At 42.0% G+C, this 19170-nt stretch overlaps 2 protein-coding genes across 2 annotated transcripts; one reads left to right on the forward strand and one right to left on the reverse strand.

Moving 5' to 3' along the window:
- Positions 1–329: 329 nt before the first annotated feature.
- Positions 330–5855, forward strand: syt5a (synaptotagmin Va; the record flags this gene model as incomplete). The annotated part of the gene is made up of 9 exons (XM_084571585.1): positions 330–480; positions 623–637; positions 1248–1429; positions 3146–3232; positions 3312–3479; positions 3551–3718; positions 3809–3926; positions 4019–4152; positions 4639–5855. 9 exons carry the CDS (start codon positions 330–332, stop codon positions 4846–4848), a joined length of 1233 nt encoding a protein of 410 aa, XP_084427711.1. The 3' UTR covers positions 4849–5855.
- Positions 5856–10555: 4700 nt separating this feature from the next.
- tnnt1 (troponin T type 1 (skeletal, slow)) lies at positions 10556–17021 on the reverse strand. The gene is made up of 12 exons (XM_084570360.1): positions 16538–17021; positions 15650–15667; positions 14580–14600; positions 14191–14212; positions 14025–14085; positions 12484–12600; positions 12275–12352; positions 11993–12106; positions 11787–11896; positions 10990–11080; positions 10797–10837; positions 10556–10715 (listed from the first exon to the last, which is right to left on the reverse strand). Exons 1-12 carry the CDS (start codon positions 16653–16655, stop codon positions 10670–10672), a joined length of 837 nt encoding a protein of 278 aa, XP_084426486.1. The 5' UTR covers positions 16656–17021; the 3' UTR covers positions 10556–10669.
- Between the last annotated feature and the right edge of the window lie 2149 nt (positions 17022–19170).

Consider the following 19170-nt stretch of genomic DNA (forward strand, 5'->3'; position numbering starts at 1 on the left):
TCCGTTGTTTTGCAGCTGCTTTTACTTTTTCCTCTTACACATCTGATGAGCTTGACAGAATAAAGCTTGAAGCCGAGGACAGAGCGAGTGTTCAGAGTCAGTGGAGTGAGACAAGAGGATTAAAGAGATTACCGCCAGGTGGAAGGCCAAAGAGGATGAAGTTCGTGAAAGGACACATTTGAAAAAGAGAAAAAGTATCGGGGGGGGGAAGATATATCTCTGAGCAAAAGCAGCTTCGAATGTGAACGTGTGGATTTAACTATGTAAATGCACACAGAGCTTTGTCTATTAAATCACGTTCTTTTGTTTAAAATTTTTGCAGCGCAACAATGCGACTAGTCAACGAGGCGGGGGTGCGACTCCGCCGGGCGGCTGAGGAGGAGAAGGAGCCGCCGCCTCCTCCAGCCCCATCACACCACAACACCCACCAGTTTGCCAGCATGAAGAACAAGTTCTTCAACGAGCTCACACACCTGCCAAGTAAGAACTACTAAGAACCCACTGTTTCATATCACACCCTCATAAACATCCCGTCATCTCATTTTCAATCATTCTTCTTTTTTTAATCCTGTCCTCTCTCATCTCTTCATGTCACCACCCTCACCACACTGTGCTCTTCAAGATCATAAACTAAAGAGTAAGTCCGTCTCGTGTCTCGAACCTTTTCCCATCTTTCCTCCCTCCAAAGCGTTTCATATGTCGCGTTCTTCTTGTACAGCTGCTGGCAAAAAAAAATAAGTAGTAGTACTGAGTATTATTAAGTACAATTAATCCAGAGGGGAACGTGAACAGAACATTCCCTGGGTTAAAAAATGTCTGTATAGGCTAATTTGCTAAATATAGGCTATGGAAGCCCAAATGCGCCAAAATAATACAAAAATAAATTCTTAAGAGTTACGAATAATTAAAAAAAATATATTATTTCTTATGTAAACTTTATAAGACAATAAGTAAAAAATTTAAATTGTTGAGTTATGTGAGAAGGTGTGCTAACAGTCTACAACCATGCTAGTAGTTTTACAAGGCTGCGCTTTAAGCTAAATGCTAACATGCTGATTTAAAGCTATCTTTACTTTCTTTGTTTATTCAGTTCGTATGCCAATACTTGGTAATGGGCATTATTTAAATTACTGCTGAGCTTATACTAGGGATGCAAGCTAGACCTGATGCTAGCCTCCTCACCCAGTTAGCATCACCACCACTGTTTTTCTAAAAACGACCCTTCTCCTTCCTCTCGCTTTCTCCAGTGCCCATGTGGGCCGTGGGTGCCATCGTGGTGGTGGTCCTTGCCCTCGTCGCCTGCATGGGCTTCTGCATCTACAAGAAGTGCATCAACAAGGGCAAGAAGCCCAAGAAGGTCCGCGAGAGGAAAGGAGGACGGGGGCGCAGGAAGAAGGATAAGGATGGGGAGGATGGAGACGAGAAGAAGGTGAGCAAAGATATGGAAGAGGAGTTCTCTGGTTTGTACAGACCTGGGCTTCTTCTGCAAGACTTTTCTGGCTGTGATACATGTGTGGTTCTAGTTTTTTTTGTGGGCGTGTCCCACTCTGTTGGCACTAGAAGGACCCATTGGCAGCTTCTCTGGTTGGTGGTTAATATTAGTGTCTAGAATGAATCAACTGTAGAGCAACATGATTCAGGAGGGGGCAGATGGTTTGTAGCTTTTCCTAGCTTCCTAACTGCGCCAGCTCTTCTGGTTTCCCCTTTCGACACTACTGCCACCTATTGGTACAGAACACATGGCTATTTGCTATTCAATTCAATTCAATTTTATTTATATAGCGTCAATAACAATACAAATCGTCTCAAGACGCTTTACAAAAACCCGGCCTGAAACCCCCAGAGCAAGCCTGAAGGCAACAGTGGCAAGGAAAAACTCCCTTTTAACAGGAAGAAACCTCGAGCAGAACCCAGCTCATATGGAGGGACCCATCTGCCTAAGGCCAGCCGGGTACAGACAGAAGAAAGAGAGAAGAGAACAGCAAAGAGAGAAGAGCGACATGATACAAACTGATGTTTGTGGTGTGTTCAACTGCAACTTATCACAATCGTTCCTGGTCGCTGCTAGTTTTGTTTAGCAAGCATGAAAACTGGTATTGTGCTGTTTATCCACGTCCTCATAGTAAGTAAACGTGTAGCCTTTAGTATTAGCTTAGCTTAGCACAAAGATTGGCAACGGGGAAAAAAACAAAGCAAAACAAAGTTGCAGTGTAGCTTATTGCAATCTTTGTGCTAAGCTAAGTACCATATTTAATGTAGTGACATGAGATTTCAGCCCTTGGACAGAAACCAAATGATGCTGAAATATCCCTTTTAGTAGCAGGTCCTCGGCTTTCTACTCCCTCCACACGTCAACAGATGGAGTTCGCTGCAACAAGAGCTTCACTTGTTTTTTATTTTTTTGGTATCTGATTGTAATCACTGCTTAACTGTCCCCAGCTGTTCAGCTTTTATCCAGGTCGAGACGAGTATTGGCCGGAATCACAGCTTAAACTTGACACAACCTCTGTAGTGTGACCAGGGTAGACGTAATGAAACGTAATGAAACGCTGCCGCCATTTTGTGATCGGACAAAGTTTATAGTTTGTAAAAGTCTTTGGGTTAGTGCCGCTTTATCTCGATGCACACAGTTCCTAATATTCACAAAACAGAAGGGACTGGAAATGCACATTGGTTTGCATTCTCTTAAGTTCTTGTAATTTAGTTGATAAGAGTTTGTAATTTTATAATATGTCTGAGGAAAATGTTGATATTCCCAATGGCCTTCATCCTTTCTCGTTTCATACATTAAGTTAGCATGCTAAACTATTTGCCTTAGTGGCTTCTGGATGCCAACTTGCAGCGGTGTTCTCACGATTTAAAGCTGAAATTACTCCTTGAACAGTTTCTGATATTCCCTGTGAAGGTTCTCAGTCATCCAGGTCATGGTATTTATCAAAAAAATATTAAAGAAACACAGCTGGACTTGTAGAGTTTCTTGAAGATGTTTCATCCAAGTAGCTTCTTCAGTTCCAAAGGACTGGTGTGAAGTTGGGGGTTTAAATAGGAACATCTGTCCCGTCTCACACATTTGAAGGCAGCAATTATTTGGGCATTTCTGGAATTATGATCCTGTGAGCCGATGACAACACTGTGTGAATTACAGGAAGGAGAAGACGGGAAGGAAGAGGAGGAGAAGGAGTCCTTAGGCAAACTGGAGTACTCACTGGACTATAGCTTTACTGATAACCAGGTAGGTGCACTCACACGACCTCACTAGAACTTAGGAAACCAACATCTTTTTAAATAACTGCTTCCTCCTCCACTTCCAGCTGGTAGTGGGCATCCTCCAAGCTCAGGACCTCCCAGCCATGGACATGGGTGGGACATCAGATCCCTACGTCAAAGTCTACATGCTGCCGGACAAGAAGAAGAAGTTTGAGACCAAAGTCCAGCGCAAGAACCTCTGCCCTGTCTTCAATGAGACCTTCACCTTTAAGGTCTGTACGCTGAAACTGTTCAGTCCTGCCGTCAGATGCAGTTGAAACTTTAAGATTTTCTTTCTCTCTAGATTCCCTACAGTGAGTTGGGTGGCCAGACTCTGGTGCTGCAAGTATTTGACTTTGACCGATTCGGTAAACACGACGTCATCGGCGAAATCAAGATCCCGATGAACTCTATAGACCTTGGACAGCCAATACACGAATGGAAGGATCTGGTCGGAGGAGAAAAAGAGGAGGTACTTTTTTTTTTATCTATCCACCAAGACAAGCGAAATTTAAACCGATATATCAAATGTTTTAAATATAATTTTTTGTGCCCCTGACAGCAAGAGAAACTGGGCGATATCTGTATTTCCCTTCGGTACGTCCCCACGGCCGGTAAACTAACGATCAACATCATGGAGGCCAAGAATCTGAAGAAGATGGACGTCGGAGGACTGTCAGGTGAAGACGCATACCTGAATTGCATGCTCACTCAAAATATTGAGATTTTAGTCGATGGCTCAGCTAAACTACATATCGTATCGCTCTCTCAGATCCCTTCGTTAAGGTGGTGCTGCAGCACAACGGCAAGCGACTCAAAAAGAAGAAGACGTCGGTCAAACAAAACACTCTGAATCCTTACTTCAATGAGAGCTTCAGCTTCGAGATCCCCTTCTCCCAGATCCAGGTTTGTACACATCTTAGTTTCACCACTTGCTGTTTATAGCGGGGAGCTGAATCGATTGGTTGTGGGCATGAACTTTGTACATGATCCCTTACTTTCCATGGATACTAGAACCAAGGTTGTTGGTTGATGTGATTCAGATTGATACAGATGTTGATGTAAGAAACGAATGCCATTTCCACAATTTTCATCTTTAGGGCTAATTAGCAAATGTTAGCATGCTAAAACGCTAAGCTAGGAATGCTAACATGCTCAAATATGACGTGATACACATGATACCTTCTAAACATGTTAGGATTGTCTTTTTGAAAAGGTCAGCATGTAAGCGTTAGCATTCAGCTGATCTATCTTCTAAGTATCGCCTCACCGAGCTGTTAGCATGTTCTCTTCAAAAATCCAGCAACTGTAATCCATCGGGATTCAAATTCTAAATAAAGCTTATTCACACTTTCACTTCTGAAACTAACCCTCCTCTTTCTCCACACACAGAAACTCCAGGTGCTGATCACCGTGTACGACTACGACAAGCTGGGCAGCAACGACCCCATCGGCAAGTGCTGGATCGGCTACGGCGCCTCGGGCGTCGGGCTGCGCCACTGGTCCGACATGCTGGCCAACCCCAGACGTCCCGTGGCCCAGTGGCACACGCTGCTGCCCGAGGAGGAGCTGGATGCAGCTCTGAAGGCCCCCATCCGCTAAAAAACGCTAATTTTTTTAACCTTCTTATTGTCCTCCGGGTCAAATTTGACCCGTCTCGAATGTTTCTATATCACGTAATTTGATATAAATGTGGTTCTACTGCCCCTGGAGTCCCGAAAAGAAGTGTCCAAGTTGAGATTAAGTTGGAACACAGAATTAGGTAATATATTTTATTTTAGGCTTTATAAATAGTCAAACACACCAGATCAGTTTGGACCCTGGAGGACAAAACTTGCGTCGGGAAGACAATACAAGGTGTTTCGGATTTAAACTCTTTGTATGACTAAATGTGTGCTTTATATTGTATTGAATATATACCATAGACGTGCTACGGGAGCACACGTTTATTCATACAGAGAGAAGATGATTGCAAACTCAAACTGCACACTTTCACTGAAAGACTTACTAATTAAATGACCCACAATACAAAGTGGTACTCCCATAATTCAGAAATGCCCTCCCATAAAGTTGGAAAGTTAAGCATATCTCAAAAATACCACCAATTCATTCATTGAAATACTGCACACATTTCCCAGAATCCCTTTTGCTTCCTGTTAGCCACAAAACAGCAACAAGACCGCTGCACGCCTCAGCTCGCACGACAACTAACAAGCTAATCTGCAAGCAACGGCTGAGCAGACTATGGCACTAGCACCTAATAAACCGCGCTGACCGTGTGGTTGTTTTATTTAGTTTAACTTCGACAATCGGTTTCTGAGGTCATGGTGAACTCAAGGGAAAATGTGTGTAGTAGAACTGTAGAAACTGGAATCTGGATTTATTTGTTCACGTCTCATAGCGCGAGTAGACAAGCTAGCAAGGCTGCAAAAAAAGCTAGCCTTCGAAGCTTGATGCCTTCAATGATCTCTTGAGAGGGTGTCCCTAATGTTTTGTCCTTTCTACTGTTGCTGAGCTGAACTGTGTTTTCTTCTTCCTCACGTTCTTCCTTCGTTCACCTGCTCTTCCAAACCGTCTTACATTTTTTTTCCCCCCAGTATCTCTCGTATCTATGGTAGTTGCGTTGTTTTTACTGATTGTCAATGTGTCTCTTTGTGGCTCAATCTGTGTTTGGATGATGACATCTTGTTTGCAGTGTGTGGTGAGTGTGCGTATCGATGCATGTGTGTGTGTGTGTTATACTGTGCATCATTTAAAAAAAAGCCATTTGCGGTTTCACGTATTGTATTATATTATATTATGTGATTGTAAATAAATAGCTGGATAAATAAAAGTGGTTTGGTGGGTGTGTACACTCGCAGGCTTTAATACGGATTATTTAGGACTGGATGCATCACAGCATTTTATAAACAATGACCAATTTATCACATATCATGCTTCAGAATGGGATTATTGCCTCTAATTCAATCAGTGGGATTAATTTTCCAAAGTGAACTAATCCATATAATTATTGCAGCCATTTGTCCCAGTAATCCAGTTATAAAGGTGGAGTTTTTTTCTTTTTTTTTTTCCTCTCATATCCCAAAGTAGGGAAACTGTCACTGTTGATTTCATGTTGAGGTCATGCATACGTATGCGTGTCCTGTTGAGGCCAGTGAAAGACTGGATTAACAGTTCGTCCTCTTTAGTCCTTGTCTCTCATGCAGTGAGCCAAACATGTGAGGAAGGAATTAGTGATGGACGGGGCGGGGGAGGGGTAGGGGGGTTGTGCACAGGAAACATAATCACCGCAGACAGGAGATGTGAACTAGGTAAAAAAAAATTTTTAAAAAAAATGTGTTCCCTGATCAAATAAAAGCACAGATAATACACAATCTGCCACAACATTATGATCACTGACAGGAGAAGTCAATAACCTTGACCATTCAATTGTGACAATTCAGTGTTCTTCTGGGAAACTTTTGGACCTGGCATTAGTTGGTGTGGATGTTACTTAGACATGTAGCACCCACCTAGACCAGACCAGGCACCCCCACCAGACCAGGCACCCCCACCAGACCAGGCACCCCCACCCCGTAGCAATGACACTCCTTGATGGCAGCAGCCAACCCCAGCAGGATGCAACCACAAAAATGCTTTAGGAACAACTAAAAAAAAACGTGAAGTTGACCTGGCCTCCAAATTCACAAGATCCCAAACTGATCAAGGCCCCTCCCCTCAACCCATAGCACCCAAAGCCCCCCCACTAACAACATCCATGTTGCCAGACTCCACAGGACACCCTCAGAAGGCCCATGTCCATTCTCTGATGAGTCACAACTGTTTTGGAGGCACAATTGCTGTACACAATATTAGGAAGGTGGTCATAATGTTATGCCTGGTCGGTGTATGCCGCTGAAGTGATATTGAGACAATTAAGTGCCAAGAAAATGTTCCACAATAATAAGGTATAAAACCATTACTGTGTCTTTATGTATCTGGTAACAGGTGGATGTGATTGTAAAAGAAATCACAATATCTCATTCATAATCAAGGGACCAAATACTGGTCCCAGGACCCATATAAACAGCGCTATTGCAGGAATTTAATAATAAATTAAGAGAAAACAACATCAAAACTGACTTCGGCCACAACCCAAAGACAAAAGATTGGTCACAAAATTGCTGTCAAGGGGTTAGCGGGTAATGGGGTAGGACCCAAATGCAGGACTGAGTGGAATGAGGCAGGAGTTGGCACAAAATGTTTTTAATAAATAAAAATGTCAAAAAAGAAAGCACCACAGAGACGGTCAGGTAATCTGAACATGACAAGACGAAACTACTAGGAGACATGAATACAGGAAGGTGACAAGTACGACACGACAGAGAACAAAGGAGAAGGCAGGGCTATATATACACACAAGTGGGCAGAGGGGTGACGAGACACAGGTGAGACTAATCAGGGCGGAGCACACAAGGAGAAACCAATGAATCAATCAAAAAGGGGGAAAACACAGAAAGTAACAGGAAACCAAGCTCAATACAAAACCACAAGTAAGCTTAACACAGAATCATGACATAATAATCTGATATATTGCATAGGTGAAAAACCCAATTGCAACATAACGTGGAACCAGTATCAAAGAGTCAGTTATTGACTTGTCGTCGTTGACGGACCAAAGAATTCTGAATTATACCAGTGAATTCTAAAAGAAAATGTCAGGACACCTGTCCATGAGCTGAATCTGAAGAGAAACAGAGTCATGCAGCAACACAACAAGCCCAAGAACACAAAAACCGTTCTTTTGTGGTTCTACAAAAGAACGGTTAAAGAAGAACAAGATGAATGTTTAGGAACGGCCGAGTCAAAGTCCTCACCTTAAAGGGGAACTACTGTTTTTTACAACCTGGACCTTATTTCTGGCATAAAACACAATTGTTTACTCACCCATATAACTTTTGTGTAAATTGCAGTCAGTCGGGAGATATTTAGATCTGAGTATATCCGTATAGTGGGAGTGACTGGGGCACCGAAACACAGCCTGTCGCACCCGGATGACATCGTCCAGGTAACTCCAGACTCAACGGGGAATAGCACTAGCGTACGATAGCAAAATATTGGTGAAATGAACGAGTTTCACGGCAGATAATGCGTTATTTAGAGGCTGCGTTTCGGTGCCCCAGTCACTTCCACTACTATCTAAATATCTCCCGACAGACTGCAGATTACACCGAAGTTATATGGGTGAGTAAACGACCGTATTTTATGCCAGAAATAAGGTCCAGGTTGTAAAACACTGTAGCTCCCCTTTAATCCAATAGAAATGTTGTGGAAGTACCTGAAGCAAGCAGTTCATGTGAGAGAAACCCACCAACATCTCTGAAGAACTAAAGCAGCTAAAATTTGCGCAAGTCGCTGTTGATGACGGATCAGCAGTTACCGGAAACATTTAGTTGCCATTATTGCTGCACTAGTCGGTTCACATACTTTTGCAACTCACAAATGTATACAAATGACTAATTTTCTTGAAAAAAAGAACACACAAGTAGAATATCTGCAATCACATTGCGATCACAATTCCTGTGTATCACTAACTGAGAGGTTCCTGGATCCATCAGAGTGCAGTGCCGGCATTAAGCCACCCGAAGGAGCACTTTATTTACTTTGTGCTCGAGCTGATGGCGACATCACTAAAACACGAGCACTAAAACATAATATAAACCAGTGTTTCTAGTAACACAAATCTGGCGTACCACCACCCTTCCCCCCAACCTTTTTAGCAAGTCCAAACATTTTATCTCCCATCGTGCTCGCTTCGTATAGCTTCAGTTATTTCCCAGATCGTGGGAGAGGGTGTACGCTCCGCTTGCCGGCAGCTGCGATGAACTCTGATTAATCTGAGGCCACATGTTTGTGACAGGTCTTACATAACAATACATAGCAGTTGTCAGCGGATGCATGGAGGGATGTCTGTGCATGAACTGAACATTACCGCCAACGTGGTAGCAGCGGAATGTTGAACCCCATCGCCCCCATTCAGAGCACGTATACATTTAATGTTGGCAGGTTGCCACCAGACTAAATACCCAGATGTCTAGCGTAGACACGCAAGCATCATGCAGCAGAGAGGGGACAAGAGGGTACTTGTCATGGCTTTTGTGTTTAGCTCAAAGGGTCTAGCCAGTCCTATCACTAAACTAAACCGCCCTCTCTGTTTGTGGTACTTATCTATATTCAGGTTCATATTTCTCTGGCAACCGCCGAACCTGGACCCGCACAAGCATTATCTATAGAATCAGTTATACATTTGTGTTTTGCACAGATACGGACCAAAGAATGCCATATGACATAACTCTTCGAGTCACAGGAGTTATGGTGGTGGCCAAGAACTTGCAGTGAAATTAGATCCTGCAAAAGAATTCCGCGGTCCACAAGCAGGAGAACAAATGAAACCCAAATGTTGTAATTTTAACCTGAAGGGACCTGCAGCTGCTACTGTTTTGTGGATGAGCGGTAAACTCTTTTTGTATGTTATTCAAGAAAACCCTTTAATGAAAACTCATTCTGTATATCTACTCCTGTCTCTATTTCTTGTACATTTGTTCACATGCAAATCTTGTAAAAATTTTTCACATAATACTTTATTTTGTTTTACAAAATATTTACTATTTTTATTTTAAATTTTTATTATTTTGTATTTATTATTTTTATTTTTTCCTTCCTATGTATATTATATTTACTTCTGTCTCTATTTCTTGTGCATTTCTTCGTATGCAAATTTTGTAAATTTTTTTGCTTATACCGTTTTATTTTATTTTACAAAATTTTTACTATTTTTAATTTTAATTTTATTTATAATTTTTTATTTTTTATTATTTTTATTATTTTATAAATTTACTCCTGTCTCTATTTCTTGTACATTTCTTCATATGCAAATTTTGTACATTTTTTTATTTTAATTTTAAGTTTAATTTACATTTTTTTATTATTTAACTAGTTTCACTTATTTTTCTTTTTACTCGTGGTTCTCAGGAGTATTTCTTATGTGCAACTGAGCTACTGTGAGCAATAAAGTCTGTCTAAGCCTAAGTCTAATGGAAAGCTGTTTTTTTTCTTAAACCATTATCACATATTAAGCATAATTTTATATTTATTTGCCGGTATAACTCACCTGGGTGGCCCTCAATGAAATCCCTTTGCGACCAACACGGCTAAGCGAATTGATTTATATGCGAACGAGGCTAAACTCAAAATCCCAACGACAACAGACGTCACAACAAGTCAACATTTAGCGCATGTAGTTTTATTATCAACATAGAATATCAATCAACATTCGTCACAAAAGGATGTGTCACTAGAGGACCGTGGAGAATAAATGTCTGACTCCTCCTGTGATTCCTTTTTTTTTTTTTACCACCTTATCTATGGTTTAGTTATCTCCACTTTATTTCCAGCGTCCGCCCACCTTTCCTTTGCCATGGACCTTTTTGCTGTGGGGAGAAGATTAGGCGAATAAGAGAAGTGAAAATATGCGCGAGGACGGGAAGACAAAAATAAAGTTATCTACTCACAATTTCTGAGCATGTTGGATTCTGTTAAGCAGCACAGTGATCTGCGGGACACACAGAGAAAGAAATCTGATGAGATTTACATCTACGTACAGTATACAAAACAACGGGAGCTTTGAACGACCCCACGAGAGGCTTAAAAAACCTTAAACCAAAGATGCTTTTTGGTGTAAAACCAATGCAGTCGCAGTGCTACCTCGTATCTCTGGTGTTTCATGTACTCCATGTGGTCGAACTTCTCAGATTCCAGCTGGTAGATCCAGTTCCACATTTCTTGAGCCCGTTGCCTTAGAAACACAAAACAGGAAGTCAGAAGAAGAGGACCGCTCGTTTTGGCGTCGTCACAGCTAGACACAACATGTTGGCGCTACCGGCGGCAAAAGTCGGCCAAGCTGCTTCGCTGTCGGCAAGTCGCAGCTGAAGTTTTTGGATCATCTGTTTAAAAATGAATTGGTGACTGATACACCGATCAGGCATAACATTATGACCACCTTCCTAATATTGTGTAGGTCTCCCTTGTTGCCTCCAAAACAGTTGTGACTCATCAGAGAATGAACATGGGCCTTCTGAGGGTGTCCTGTGGTGTCTGGCTGCAGGTCCTATGGCTTGAGTGGAGGGGCCTCTGTGGATCATCCCACAGATACTCTATCAGTTTGGGATCTAGTGAATTTGGAGGCCAGGTCAACACCTTGTGCTGTTCTTCATGTTTTTTTGAGTTGTTCCTAAACTGTTGGGGATGGCTGCTGCCACCCAGGAGTGTCATTGCTATGGGGTGGGGGTGCCTGGTCTGGTCTAGGTGGGTGCTACATGTCTAAGTAACATCCACAACAATGAATGCCAGGTCCAGAAGTTTCCTACTAGAGCACCGCATTGTCAGAAGATGGTCAATGTTATTTACATCTCCTGTCAGTGGTCATAGTGTTGTGGCTGATCGGTGTATGTTCTAACGGTACAACATTATTGCTTGGCCGTCTAATATTGGAAGGAACTCACTTGAGCCCGTCCTCCCTCATATTGTCGATCCCTAGCGGCTGTCGTCGGTCGGCCAGAGTCCTCTTCTTGATCTCTCGGCCCGTAAGGCGCTTGCCCTTCCTCGACTCGGCCTGGGAAAGAACACACACAGCCCACGGTCAGTTCCTCTCTATCACCTTCGCCATCATCAACATCTCCACAGCTGGACACACAGCTGGATGTCCGACCTTAGCCAGGAAGCCTCCGAAGTTTGCTCCCATGCCAGTCAACACTTTCTTCTTCTTGGCGTCGTCGTCAGCCTTCTTCTTGGCCTCCTCTTCTTCTTTTCTGTGACGCTCTTCCTGCCAGATGGACATAAGAACAGAAAAACATTTCAAGCAACGCGGCTCGGGTGGTACAAATACACAAAGAAAATAAAGTAAATATAATGAAGCGCAATGTATATATTCTCCAAATAGGCCTGTTGCCGACTGATGAGACTAGAGAGGTATTTCATGAGCGTTTGTTACCGCAATCCTGTTCTGCCTGTCCTTCTCCTTCTCTGCTCTGTCCCTCTGGATCTCAGCTCTCTCCGACCGACGGTGCTCCTGATGAAAAACAAAGTGAAAAAAACAAACAAGAAAGTAGATTTAAGGACTCTGGCTAGTTTCCATTTGCATCACTAAGGTGCCTACAGTCCTGTTTAACATCTTGCTATGAAGGATCAAAGTGAACTTGCAATTCTCTCCTTGAGGCTGATAAGTTCTTCCTCGTCCTTCTTCCTCTGCTCGAAGTGTACGTCGATCAGAGTGTGCAGCTCCAGTAAGTCCTTCTCCATACGCTTTCTGTGGATGTCCTGTTTGGAACAATGGCAGAGATAGATATCAGTATCACCTCCTGGGTCCCGAGAGAAAGTCACACTGACATACGATGTGTTAACCATTGGTCTTGACCATTGTTCTTGATCTTCTGGGTATTCAAAGGTAGGTGAATTGTTACGTGCCCAGATGTTGATTAGCTGTTACAAGCAGTTTAGGCTTTTGTGTCAATTTGACGCCGTAGCTATGGCAACAGCCCAGACCCTATACGCAGACCCTAGCACCGTAGCCTGAGTTAACCTTTCCTCAATGTGTTCCATCTTTAAAACAATCAATTCAATCAATCAAATTGTGGAAATGGTGAAGCAGTCGGAAATAGTAAAGCAGAAACACGCTACTACTAAGCGGACAAAAAGGTTAGCAAGACCAATCACCGCAATAGCTACAGCACTAGGGTCTGCGTAAGGAGTCTGCATTGTCGTTGTCGTAGTCGCCATAGCCGTGTCAACTTGACGCAGAAGTACAAACTGCCTATAACTAACTATAACTTGGTCCACTGGTAATAGCGTGCTTCCGCTTTTGTATTTCTGTCTGATTCTCCATCTCTGCAATGTTCGAATCGTTGATTGTTTTGGATCAATAAAGATGGAACACATCGAGGAAAGGTTAACTGAGGAGGTTCAGCAATACAAACATTTATATGACTCGTCTTAGGAAAAATTTTGGCGAAAGTTTCAGTCGCCATTGTTGAGAGTGAAGCAGAAAACAAAAATTAACCCAACTGGTAAAAAAGACACAGCGCCAACTAGTGTTTGGGTGGCGTTGTTACAGAGCCAGCCAGACTGACGAGGCACAAGCATAAATGGCTACGTATGTAGGTTACAGCATCTATGTTCCGCAGTACTATAAATGAGTCTTTACAGATACAGTTGTGTGTCATCAGCATATAAATGTTTATTTTTGTTGAAGGTGCAGCTACTTTGAACAACTTAACAAACTGTTTTAGATACAGGTACTGCAGATAAAAACTGGTTGTGGTTGTGAGATGATTAACGGACAAAGGTTGATGTTTTTTGGAACAAAAAATGTTAAGTTTTTTTACTTTTTCTTCTAAGCTTTGATTTCTTTTTGGTGAGATTTTGCACCATTAAAGCATTTAGTTCTCATGATCTTGTGTTTTGGTACCTTTTTGTTATCCAGTTTGGTTTCCTGCTTTGTTTTTAAATAAATTAATTGATTCCATCTAGTAACTAGTAAAGTTAACAGCAAAGAAATGTGCAGTTGAGACGAAAATGGTCCAAGTACTAATCCCTGTGGAACTCCGAATTCTTTGGACGAATGACAACCACTGGAAGAAGAGAAATTTAAAAGTTTGTTGAGGTTAAGACCAATTTTCGGCCTTTCTGATGATGGGTGACGGATGATTTATGGCTCAGCTGCAAAATCTCAATTTCCCACTTACATCGAAATCCACTCTCTCCCCCTCAGGAATCTTTGGAGGAGCAAGTTGGGGAACCATCGGCCTTGGGAAAAATGGAAGGACAAAACATCAATAAATTACACAACATTTTTTGGACAGAAAGACTTTTACCACTACAAATCTCAGAAGAGACGGTGATTGAACCTACTTGGGCTTGGGACGCTCCTCCTCTGTAGAGAAAAGAGACGAAATCAATTTAAATGTTTTCCACAGGTGTGTGACAAGTACAAATGTTAATATAATAATTAGAATGGCTGAAAATACGGCAAGCACGGGACTGAGAAAATAAAACACAATTATTAGTTGTGACAAGGAAATGTTATTAATCCCGGGACATTATCACTTATATTAAATCTGAAATGTTCTCCTAAAACGGTGTCTGTAAAGTAATAATTTAGAAGATTTAATTACTAATAAGTATTGCTTTTAATATTCTTTTTGTTAAAAGAGTTGAGTCCAGTGAGATTTGTAAATGTACATCTCATTTTAATATGTTAGATAATTAATTTGGCGTGCTGTTTGGGTACCACTTCTCACCTTCCTCCTGGGCATCTTGATCTGACGGAGCAGGCACATGAAGACAGGATGAAAGACGGAGGCGTGGAAACAAAATTAGACAATGGGATGACAAAAGAGGTGTCAAGGGATGCAAGGGAAAGAAGAAATGGAAATAGAGGGAGGGGAGGAAGAGTGGGTGAAGGTTGGAAAAAGGAGAAAGAATGTGAAAGTAACACATAAAAATATAAAAAATATAGAGAGGCACAAATGTGAAAAAAAATAAAGTACAAAATGAAAGGACAGAGGGAAAAAAGGTGACGACAGAAGGAGAGAAATGAATGAAATGATTGGAAGAAGCTTCAGTTAATATCTGAAAACAGAAATAGTTTGACATTTTGGAATACACTCAGCACCCGGCAGTTCAGAGGTCTTGGTAGCTATTAGCTATGTCCAGCTGTTTTGGGCTAGGCTAAGCTAAGAGCTAACTGGCGGCTGAATGCAGCCTTTTACCAAAAACAAAGCAAGATATGTTCCAAAATGTTGAGCTATTTCTAACAGAACTGCCATTTCCCATCATGCAAATGGTTCCACCCACTGTGGTTGCAGGGAAATGTAGTTTTGTTGAACGTTTCTGTGCACATAGAGACAAAAACAGGGGTTTTACTCCTTCATTAAACATTCTTTGGGGGGAAATTAATTAACTGTTACTGTAATGGGCGGGGCTAAAGACCCACAAGCTAACCAGCAAAGTTTGGACAAGTTTGACTCTGAAATACAAACTGTGGAGGATGGAAGGATACAGTATGGTCTTTCTCTAAATAGAACTGGAGGTTTCCGCACAAGGTACCGCCTGATGTGTCCTCAACAACGTTACTCGTCTGCCGATTCTAATTCTTGGTCTAAAACATGAACTCTTGTCCACTGAGGTTTAAACCCACAGAGAATGTCTTGCAGGAGTAAAACACATCTGGTATATGATCGCAGATTGCATATATTCAACAGATGCACAGGCAGAAATGAATTCAAACATTGCACAACTTAAAGGCAAAACATATTAGCTGCATATGATGTGTAAAAGTGACACTGGTGAAGATGTGCCATCTCCTTACCTTGGTACTCTTGAATCTCTGATAGGCCGCATCAGCACAGTGTCAGCCAATGGGAGAGCAGGATAGAGATGAAGTTGACAGGTCAGTTAGTGCCACTTAAAGGGGAACTACTGTTTTTTACAAACCTGGACCTTATTTCTGGCATAAAATACGATCGTTTACTCACCCATATAGCTTTTGTGTAATTTGTAGTTGTTCGGGAGATATTTACATCCACGTATATCCATATAGTGGGAGTGACTGGGGCACCGAAACAAAGCCTCTAAATAATGCATTATCTGCCGCGAAACTCGTTCATTTCACCGATAGTTTGTTATGATACGCTAGTGCTATTCCCCGTTGAGTCCAGAGTTACCTGTTATCATCATTTGCTACTGCTAGTTTTTTGCAACGTGGCTGAATATTTTTCCGATTCTGAGGTTGTTGACGAACCATAGCAGTAGCAAATTACAGGTAAACAAGCCAACCGTCGTGGATGTGCACGACGCTCAGAGATGACATCATCCAGGTCAGAAGACATCATCCGGAGTTTGTAGATCTACAAACCCCGGATGATGATAACAGGTAACTCTGGACTCAATGGGGAATATCACTAGCGTACGATAACAAAATATTGGTGAAATGAGTTTCGCGGCAGATAATGCGTTATTTAGAGGCTGTGTTCCGGTGCCCCAGTCACTCCCACTATATAGATATATGCGGATGTAAATATATAAACATCTCCCCAATGACTACAAATTACACAAAAGTTATATGGGAGAGTAAACAATCATATTTGAAGCCAGAAATAAGGTCCGGGTTGTAAAAAACAGTAGTTCCCCTTTAACTGTGTCTTTAGACAAAACAACAAATCTTATGTAATATGCAGTGCAGTTTTCCCCAGCTAACCTCCATCTTCCTCCACTACCACGTTCTCCTCCGCCTCCTCGGGCTCAGCTTCCTGTTCCTCCTCAGCCTCTGGAAGAATAAAAGAAAAAGATATATGAGAAGTCAGATAGGAGCACATCTGAGCAGATAATGTGTGTTTAGTAAATATGGACGCTCAGGTATGCTTACCCTCCGTCTGCTCCCTAGAGAGAAGAAATAAAGGAAAACATGTCATTTAAATGCCACAGTTGATGGACTGATAATGAAATAAAGTGACGTTAAAGGATGAGCTGTGATGGATTGGGTTCCACTCACTCGTATTCTTCTTCTACGTCTGACATGGCTGAAACAAAGAGAGACAAAGAGACTGACTGATGGCTCAAGGGAAGAGATGCGCATTACATTTACGGTTTCCACCTTCTCAAACAATTCTACCTGCTGAGTTCCCTCTGCAGTTGCCAAGAACAAGGTACCAGCTTGATTTACCGTCACATGTCACTTCGTAGGGTGACACGTGATACGACTTAACCCGATGTGCAGAAATGTAACCAGCAACGTTGGCAATGAAAGCAATAACCGCCATTCCTAATTTGTCCACTAGGGGTGGCACTGAGCGATATGCACAGGTGTAAGTGTTTTCACTTGTGTAACCCCTCCCCCATGGCATAAGGCACTGTGTGGACCGGTTGCACAAGTTTGTACACACTTTTATCATATGTCCCAACCTCCCATAGTCTAGGTAAATGCATTTTGCAAAAGTGTGTAACATGTTTAGTCTTGCTGATCTGACATTAAACCGCAGTGCCAGGACTTCTGCTTCATGGAGGAGGGAGTCTTTCAAAGTCAAAGCACGAAGTGGTAAATAATGGAAGAGCTTTTGTGAACTAGTCTGTATTAAAACTAGATCAAATCGTCAGAAATATATAAACCCTACAACTAACAGCTGAGTATTTTGTGTAGCCTCGTTACACTTTCGTCAAAACTGAAATACGTTTTGTTTTGGTTTAGTGTGGAAGAAGCAGCCAACTGACCAACTATTCCATTGGCTTCATATTTGTAAATCTGAAAGAGTGAGTTCCTCACAACCCGCAAACCTCTCACTGAATGTTGGACATTTCAACTTGGAGGTCAATGGAGATCGACTCACTTTTAGAGCCAGCCTCTAGTGTACCTATGAGGAACTGCAGCCTGTGGCAGGTTTGCACAGCCACCACAAGGCCAGTGCAGCCGCAAAGGGACATAACAGTGGTTTGAATTGAAATGTCCAGGCAACTAACAGATGATATACAATAAAATCTGCTGCAGTTACTCGTGTTCCCCTCATGATTCACTTCAACAACGATGGATACCCCTGTTCTCACAATGTAACAGACATTCAGTCATTCATCTCCAATGTCTCTCTAGGTACAAGTGAGTCATCCTGATGAGATCACGGGTGGCCATAGTGTCTGTCCTCCTGCGATTAATCACTTTGGTGATAAAAGAAACACACGACGCTCGCCGAGATGTTTCTGTCTATAAATTGTCCGTCCGAGCTGAGCTGCCATTGTCCCGACATTAAACCACATACAGACATTCACAGTGGGTGTGCGCTGACACCGTCCTGGCAACGGACGCCCGGGAGATTGATGAGGTGTCAACAGGTGAGAATGTGGCAGGGGTGAAAGACATAAAGACCGGGAGAGATATGGTTTCTCTCACTTTCTAGTGTCCCCTCTCTATCTTCCTCTCCACCTTTGTCCTCTAGGGCAGAACTGTCAAATATACGGCGCGTGGGTCAAAAACCACCCCCCAGAGGGTTCAATCTAGCCCATAAAAATAACTGATATTCCCAATTCGTCCACTAGGGGCAGCACTGTTTTGGTAAGAGTGGCGGATGTAACACGACACAGAGACCTAGAACTAAAAGCAGTGTGCAGAAATTTTACTTATTTTTCTCAAAAAAATTCAGGTTGTTGATTAAACAATTTATAAAAGGATAGTTCATTAAATGTAAACATTTTCATAATGTACTTGCACTTTTTTGGTGTCAAACATACAGCCTGTGGGCCCACAACTGACCCGCCATTGGGGTCCAATCTGGCCCTGCTTCATGAAATTATATAAAATGCATTAACTGCAATTTTTCAACAAAAATAACTGCTATTCCTAATTCGTCCACTGGGGACAACCCTGTTTTGGTAAGAGTTGCGGACATAACACGACAATGAGACCAGGAACTAAACGCGCAATGTGCAGAAATTTTACTTATTTATTTTACTTATTTTTCTCAAGACAAAAACCTGGGGTGTCAAACATACGGCCTTTGAGCCCAAAACCAGCCTGACAGAGGATCCAATCTGGCTCACGGGATGAAATTACACAGAAGTCATTAACTGCAATTAATTCAATAAATAGAACTGCTATTTCTAATTCGTCCACTAGTGGCGGCACTGTTTAAGTAAGAGTTGCAGTCATGACACGACACCGAGACCCAGAATTAAACAGTAGATGAAGGCAAAGCACCAAAATTTTACTTATTTTTGTAAGGAAATTTCAGGTTGTTCATAAAATGTTTTGTAAAAGGGTAGTTTATTAAATGTAAACATTTTCAGAATGTACTTGTACTTCTTTGCAGTAAAACAAGGATGTGAAACATAGGGTGTGGACCCAAA

Source organism: Chelon labrosus, assembly GCF_963514085.1.
Source record: "Chelon labrosus genome assembly, chromosome: 21".
Taxonomy (NCBI): domain Eukaryota; kingdom Metazoa; phylum Chordata; class Actinopteri; order Mugiliformes; family Mugilidae; genus Chelon; species Chelon labrosus.

What these genes read in the sequence shown, in the direction of transcription:
- tnnt1 (XM_084570360.1), bottom strand. Translation starts at nt 16,655, where the DNA reads ATGTGCTCCTATCTGACTTCTCATATATCTTTTTCTTTTATTCTTCCA. An exon ending in GGGAGAGAGTGGATTTCGAT is followed by an intron (nt 12,601 to 14,024) that starts GTAAGTGGGAAA and finishes TGTTCCAAACAG; the next exon opens with GACATCCACAGAAAGCGTAT. An exon ending in TGAAACACCAGAGATACGAG is followed by an intron (nt 10,838 to 10,989) that starts GTAGCACTGCGA and finishes TGTGTCCCGCAG; the next exon opens with ATCACTGTGCTGCTTAACAG.